The sequence below is a fragment of the Morone saxatilis genome, unplaced genomic scaffold, assembly GCF_004916995.1.
Source record: "Morone saxatilis isolate NCDOM2014 unplaced genomic scaffold, NCSU_SB_2.0 Contig14, whole genome shotgun sequence".
NCBI lineage: Eukaryota > Metazoa > Chordata > Actinopteri > Moronidae > Morone > Morone saxatilis.
Genome location: NW_023339696.1, coordinates 212,368 through 219,866, shown reverse-complemented (window position 1 = coordinate 219,866; position 7,499 = coordinate 212,368). Strand labels below are relative to the sequence as shown.

At 40.2% G+C, this 7,499-nt stretch overlaps 1 protein-coding gene across 2 annotated transcripts in view; it reads left to right on the top strand.

Moving 5' to 3' along the window:
- Nucleotides 1-3,223: 3,223 nt before the first annotated feature.
- prmt1 (protein arginine methyltransferase 1) overlaps nucleotides 3,224-7,499 on the top strand; it is a 7,168-nt gene continuing 2,892 nt past the window's right edge. The window contains exons 1-8 of one of the 2 annotated variants that reach the window (XM_035654648.1): nucleotides 3,224-3,296; nucleotides 4,674-4,760; nucleotides 4,889-5,044; nucleotides 5,458-5,521; nucleotides 6,007-6,149; nucleotides 6,638-6,725; nucleotides 6,940-7,055; nucleotides 7,190-7,340. In XM_035654648.1, the coding sequence (XP_035510541.1) occupies nucleotides 3,270-3,296; nucleotides 4,674-4,760; nucleotides 4,889-5,044; nucleotides 5,458-5,521; nucleotides 6,007-6,149; nucleotides 6,638-6,725; nucleotides 6,940-7,055; nucleotides 7,190-7,340 (832 nt within the window). In that variant the 5' untranslated portion in view covers nucleotides 3,224-3,269. Of the gene's footprint in view, nucleotides 3,297-4,664; nucleotides 4,761-4,888; nucleotides 5,045-5,457; nucleotides 5,522-6,006; nucleotides 6,150-6,637; nucleotides 6,726-6,939; nucleotides 7,056-7,189; nucleotides 7,341-7,499 lie in introns of both variants that reach the window. The other variant, XM_035654647.1, reaches the window with a different exon arrangement.

Sequence of the window (7,499 nt, the reverse complement as noted above, 5' to 3'; positions counted from 1 at the left end):
GTTCAAATTGTTTAAACACAAAAGGAGCTGCATTTTTTCGCTGCATCGGCCAGTGGTAACCATGGTTCTTAGGGAAAATATCTTAAATGAATTTCATAAGATGCTCATCGTCATTCATTTTACCTCCTAAGAAAACTTTTACTTGGACAGAATTTTTCAGCTTATCGATCTTGTCAATCTGCCTGTGGAAGATATACAATAATATGGTGAAGTAATAAGATTACCATTTCCCTTTTCTAACCACATTAAGGTGTGCCGCTCTTCACTATTAGTGAATATTTACTCTTACCTAGTGGACCTATTATCTTACATTAGATGTGTGTTCGAGGATCGTGCTTATCAGCAAAATACCGCCTCGTTAAGTTTGGGTCAGTCGGTTTGGACTATATTGTGGAACACGCTACGCAAGTTTATAGCAAATTTGTGTCTGTTTGGCGGTACGGTACATCCAATAGTTTTGGACGGCCATTTGCCACGGACAACGCCCTTTAACAAACTGTCACCACTATATCATGAAATTTTCATAAACATTACATGTTTTGGCAATTTCCTGACTAAATTTCAAGTCCTGGGATCTGCATCCATTCCCTGCTAATGGGTAGTTATGTGAACATGTGATTAGTAGTATAATTGAAAATATGACATTTTCCTTTCCACCACCTACTGGTGTGGGTCTCTCATCCTATTACCTAGAATATTATTTTCAACATAGACATGTTCAGGGGCGGTGACTTCTTATCTAAACATGGATGTAAGTTTGCATGGAGATGGGCTATTCATGGTACGCAGAAGTTATGACACCAGAATTCCCATCTTTTCATGGCGAGTTGGTTGAAATTCCCACGCCACGGGCACGGTTGTTTCGATGAAATTGATGTCAAATAGCACAACTTTTAATTCATTAATTTGAATCATAAATTAAATCTATTATCTAAAATTTCAAGGCATGTCTTAGGTACATTAAAAACCTGGATGTCCTGCAATTTTTCTGATTTGTTTAAACTACGGACTTGAAGGTTCTTTACTTGGCCCCAAAAAACCTCCAGAGACTCACATGTCTAAAGATATAGTTAACTTTAAATGATATTACCTTTTGCCTCCTAGCACCACTGTCCAGAATCCTTGGAAAGTTATCTTTGATCAGGATATAGTCCTTTAACTTCCCACCATAAAGCAAACCTCTAGCACTTGGCCTTTTTCACTTACATAACATGCAAAAATTAAGGACACATTCCTATCACGACAGATGCAAAAAACTAATCCTGCATTTGTTACTTTTAGGCTGGATTACTGAAATTCTTATTATCAGGGCTGCCCCAATAAGTCCAATTAGGGACGCTTCAATAAATTCAGAACCGCTGCAGGCACGGAGTACTGACAGAACTAAGAAAATAAATCATACCTTCCTGTTCTAGGCTTCTCTGGCATATGCTCCCCTGTAAAATTCAGATATAGGCAATTAAAATCCTCCTCCTCACCCCTACAAGCTCCTTCATGGTCCAGACCCCTTCATATCTTAAAGAGCTCATATAACCCTATTACCCCTCTAGAACACTGCGTTCTCTGAATGCTGGCTACTTGTTGGTTCCTATTAGTCTCTAAAAGTAGAACAGAGCCAGAGCCTCAGTTACCAGCTCCTCTTCCTGTGGGGAACCCAGCTTCCCCAGTTGTGGTTCTCGGGAGGCAGAACACCCTCATCCACATATTTAAGGAGTAGGCTTAATGTATCATTTTTTCTCTTTGATAAAGCTTTTATTAGTTAGGGCTGGATCAGGTGTGTACCTGAACCCCCATGCCCTTGGATTTTATCGCTGCTTATTAACCTTTAGGCCTCCCCAGACATTTAAAATCGGGTAGAGTATTTCCTCTGACTTTCTTCCTATCTCCTTTATTCTATTTACCAGACACTACATTTCCTCACAACGATCAAACAATTACAACTTATTTCCCGGTAAAACTCCAATAATGAGACTCTAGAATCCAACCTTTACAACCTGCCAAAGACAATGATGGTGCACTTGTACACTGCCATCCATGAGTCCATCCTCACCTCCGTCATCACCATCTGGTAAGCCACTGCCAGGGACAAGGACAGACTGCAGCGTATCATTCGCACCGCTAAAAAGGTGATTGGCTGCAATTTGCCATCCCTCCAGGACCTGTATGCCTCTAGGACCCTGAGGCGTGCAGGTAAGATTGTGGCTGACCCCTACCACCCCTGACACAGACTTTTTGAAAAAGACTTCCCTCTGGCAGGAGGCTGTGGTCTATCAAGGGGAAAACCTTCTGCCACAGCAACAGTTTCTTTCCATCTGCAGCTGGTCTCATCAACAAGGCCCTGGACCCCCACTGACAATGACTCTTAAACCCACCCTGTATATATGCATTATATTAACACAATTCTGTTGGGGTTTTTTATCTTGCACATTTCTGTACAGCTTTTACTTATTTATTTAAGTATCTGGTCATTTTGTACATATTCTCTCACTCTTTATATTCGTATATAGTGGCTCCTCCTTTTTATTGTCTCTATTTTTTGTCTTTATTTTTCTTTTTCTAGCTTGATTGTTATTCTTATGCACCAATGTACCAATTCCTCATATGTGAAAACTTACTTGGCAATAAACCTGATTCTGATTTACATTACATGTATAACATACAACAACAAAAAGATCTCAGAAAACAAACGATAAGTATTAAACTTAAAGGAAATATTTGGATGTTAATTTAAAGTTTAATTGCCAGATAGTCCAACGTTTTTGTCCAAAGATAGTACACAGTTTGATGTCTGATATTGTACATAATAATTTCCTGTTAGTAGAAAACTATAAAATACGGTGGGGTTTTTGGTATAGCTACTTACTGGACTATGATGTTTAGTTTGTAGTTTGCTTGTATATTATGCTTATACTATCAATGAATTGTACATGGCTATTAAGCAGAGAGTAACTAGATTTTCCATGGACACCTGAATGCAGCAGCAGTCCTTAGAGAGTCACTGTGAGATGCGATGCCTTATGATTTAACTTATATCACCAAAATGTGCTTATTTCTGCCTGTCTTATATATACATTCAGTGTTTTGTTTGCGATGTCGAGGAAAGTAAATTTGTTTTTCGTAGTTCGATGCCAAAATTCTGACTTTCAGTAGGCTATATACAAATATAGGCGGGGTCTAAATTACGTTCCAATCAGAAATAAAAGACGGCGGTCGTGGGCGGGGTCAGGGAAAAGTCTTCCAAGCTCACGCAGGCAGGGCAGGAGATCGAAATGGCGGCGCCAGCAGAGAGGATGGAGGTAAGGTCTTACAATAGGAGATACAAAAAAAACTCTTAATTTGTCTTTGTAAACGAAACATGAATGTTTTCATTATTCCAGGAAATCTGTTGTAAATTCTTCTACATGTCTTCATTTGTTTTTGTTTTTATTGAGTACGTAGTGATGCATCCATTTTAACTTAGCTAACGTTACTTGTGTGATGCATCTGCCATTGGCGCTCATTCATTTATCGTCGTATATCGGACAGACTTAAGATTCGATTTAAACACTTGACTCGGTCCGTATTTACGTGGCAATGTAAGTTGATGGCCAAAGCTGATCATTTAAGCGACTACACAAACGGTGTTTTAGTTGGTGCGACAGCCGGCCGGGGCTGTGTCTGACGAGCCTTTGGGACCGCATGGGGACTAACGTGTTAGCTTCCGAGCTAGCTAGCTACTTCAGGCATGGATGCTGCCTCATCCGCCCCACAGGTTTTTACTCAGCTCCAGCGTTAGCTTGTTTTAAGCTGGTGCAACATTTGTGCCAATATCTCCCCCCATCGATGTCTTTATTTAATAGCGGTATCAACTTGGAATTTACCGACTTTGTTGCGTTGTGATATCTTGTTGGCCGATTAATTAACGTTAGTAAGTTAGCGTAGCGTGTAGGTAGCGCATTTAACCGTTAACACCAGTTGTGTCTACCGAGTGTAAAGGCCTGGCAATTACGTTGGCATCAAAGTTTATTCTAAGAGCTTTGTGTGTGTGTGTGTATGCGCGCTAGTCTAAGGCCAAGACATCCCACTAGTACAATCAACCATGTGCTCCCATCTTTTGTACTGCCGGGGAGGCTTTTCCTATTCACTTAGAGTTTAAAGATCCCCTCCGACAATGTATTAAGACTTGTATACAAATACAATCTACTTGGAATGATAATGTGTGCGTCTCATATTCAAACAAAAAATTGTAACATTCATGTTAAAAATCTTAAGAGGCATATTTTCTTTATCTCTTTTCTTTAAAATTCCACAATCTATGAAGATGCAAATTTAGGGAACGTTTTCCTGCTGGACACAAAATGCCTCCTACTTTGACTGTTAAGTCCATTCGGTGGCTTTAAGTTTTTACACCACACCACACAGTAGAACTTGCATACTGGTCCAGCATTGACTATTCACTATTTGTGATGTTTGTGGAAACTTCCTTCTAGTGTGATAGATGCCACTATATCTTACACTCATGCCATGTCTGTGTATGGGGTTACTTTTTTTTTTATTTTTATTTTTTTATCCCCAGATGAGGATGCAAGTCTATACTCTACAAATGACTACTAAACCAAAAACAGAAAAATCACAAATGTGCTCAGGTACATTACAGGTTGTAACTGTGTGTGTCTTTTGTTGAGGTTTCTCAGGGGGAGAGCTCAGCCAAGCCTGCAGCTGAGGATATGACATCAAAGGATTACTACTTTGACTCATACGCCCACTTTGGCATCCATGAGGTAATTTATTTTAAACTGAACAAACTGCTGCACTTTCATATTCAAATGATCTAACTGCAGTTTCAAGTTTTATCTTTGTGCAACAAGATCTCAACCCCTCTGTTGGTCTCTTTTTACTTCCACCGTAGGAGATGCTGAAAGATGAAGTTCGCACTCTGACCTACCGCAATTCCATGTTCCACAACAAGCATTTGTTTAAGGACAAGGTGGTGCTGGACGTGGGCAGCGGGACAGGCATCCTCTGCATGTTCGCTGCCAAAGCTGGAGCCAAGAAGGTTATAGGGGTATGTGTTAGGCTGTATAACAACTATTGTAAAACTTCCAATACAAATGTTTCCCCAATAGAAGCGGGTCTCCGTCACAAGCCTGGTGTGGCTACACGTTTTGACAAATGAGCGAATATCTCCTATAGAGGCCTAAATTTAGTGCTGCACTGCATACTTTAATGAAACTAAAATACTTAATTTTATTTGAGACCTGATGTGGTTCCTTTCATCTGTAGTGCCTTGGATGCCTCACTTTTGTTGTCATAGTAATTTCAGCTGCACTGACTTTCAGTTTGACTGTGGTTTAAATAATCTGAATAACTGAATTCCAGATAAATAGTTGGCTGGTTTACAGATTGACTGCATTTCTTAGTCCATGGTAGCAGCATAAGTAATGCATGCTTTCAAATGTTCTTTCTTTGTCTTAATAGATAGAGTGCAGCAGCATCTCGGACTACGCTGTGAAAATTGTCAAGGCCAACAAGCTCGATGATGGTGAGTAAATATAACCTGATTGTGTGGGGTTTGGTTTATTTTATTTTTTATTTTTGGGTCATTTCCCGGTCACGCAAGACTCTGTGCATAGAATTTGTGTACACTAGTTGACCGGTCTGAATTTAAATTTCCAATTAATCGATAGGGATGTTCCTGCGTTCCAATCAATAGCCAGCTGTAGACCCTCCTGTCTGTTGGTGGTGCATATTGATTAGCTAGTAGTAGTAGTCTGTGATCTCACATGCATGACTATGTTGTCTAGCTGGCTTTAGCATTGGTAGGCTGTATTGCTAGCCCAATAATTGTGATGTGTCTGGTGGTGAAAAGGTTTGATGTTAGTGCTACTGGTGACATAAAAAGTCACTGCATGGCAGCGGTCTCTGTTCATCTTTTCACTAATTTCTGTGTTGTGATAGATGTTTTTGAAATATAATAACAGGTTATTACAGAATTTTTAACTACCTTCTGTTTGCTCTTGTCTCCAGTTGTTACCATCATCAAGGGCAAGGTGGAAGAGGTGGAGCTGCCTGTGGAGGGAGTAGACATCATCATATCTGAGTGGATGGGCTACTGTCTCTTCTATGAGTCCATGCTCAACACAGTCATTTATGCCAGGGACAAGTGGCTGGTATGTATGTGTGGGGTTGTGAAGTAGGAGGAGCCAGAGTATTTTCCATGCTCTATGCCTAATTGTTTTAAACGGTAGCAATTTTACAGCTTAATATTGTTATGGCCATTCACTTGAATGTGAAACTAGGCTGAAATATTTAATTTGTGGAGTCGGTCATGTGAATCAAATTCAAAACGCTACTTGTTGCCGTTTTGGAAAAACATACAGGTAGTTACTGAATTCATCTGAATTCCAGTTCAGAAAATCCAGAATCTAAAGCATAAACATATTTTAAATGACTGAATGTTATATCCGTTTTCTACAAAGTTTTATCTTAAGCTTCAGTTTGCTGTTAGGGAAAGTTTAATCATTTATAGATTGTTTCTTACTAATGCATTTTTTTTAAATCCAGATAATCATATGCTGTTGGACAGGCTAGATGGTCTGTCATCACATACATCTATGTCTAAAGGTATCAGTTTTATGTCTTTCTTTCTCACTGACAGAAACCAGATGGACTCATTTTTCCAGACAGGGCAACCCTTTATGTCACTGCCATCGAAGACAGGCAGTACAAGGACTACAAAATCCACTGTGAGTAGTCTTTCACCTGACCCAACCTATGCCTATCTCTGACAGTTGGCGTCATCTGTTTCCTGAGTCTGTAGTGTGTTGCTACAGCTATGTGTTGTGGACGAGCATTTTTGTTCCGAATGGGTGCACTTATCAGTAAAATGACTATCGGACTCCACTGGCATATCATATAATTTTTTCTTTCAGTGAACTGAAACTGTTTGTGCCTCTGCAGGGTGGGAGAACGTGTATGGTTTTGATATGTCATGCATCAAGGAGGTGGCAATTAAGGAACCCCTGGTTGATGTGGTGGATCCCAAGCAGCTGGTCAGCAGTGCATGTCTCATCAAGGTGGGTGGATCAAGAACTAATTGTTAATCTGGTGTATAATGAGGTGTATCTCTGCTACAGGGGCACTGACTCTGGTTGTTTGCTGTAATAGACATTGGAAAATTGACACCATCTTGTGGATGTGTGTGTTTTAGGAGGTGGACATCTACACAGTGAAGCTGGAGGACCTGTCCTTCACCTCACCATTCTGCCTGCAGGTGAAGCGGAACGACTACATCCACGCTCTGGTCACCTACTTTAACATCGAGTTCACTCGCTGTCACAAGAGGACCGGCTTCTCCACAAGTCAGTCTGCTTTCTCACACACAAATACACCTGATGTCTTTACTCATAAACCTTGGCGTGTATTTTGTTGAAACTGCTGTTAGTAGCAGCTGCATGGTATGACACTTAAAAACTACGCTAATGACAAAATGGACAAATTGAATCAAAACTATTTCATTC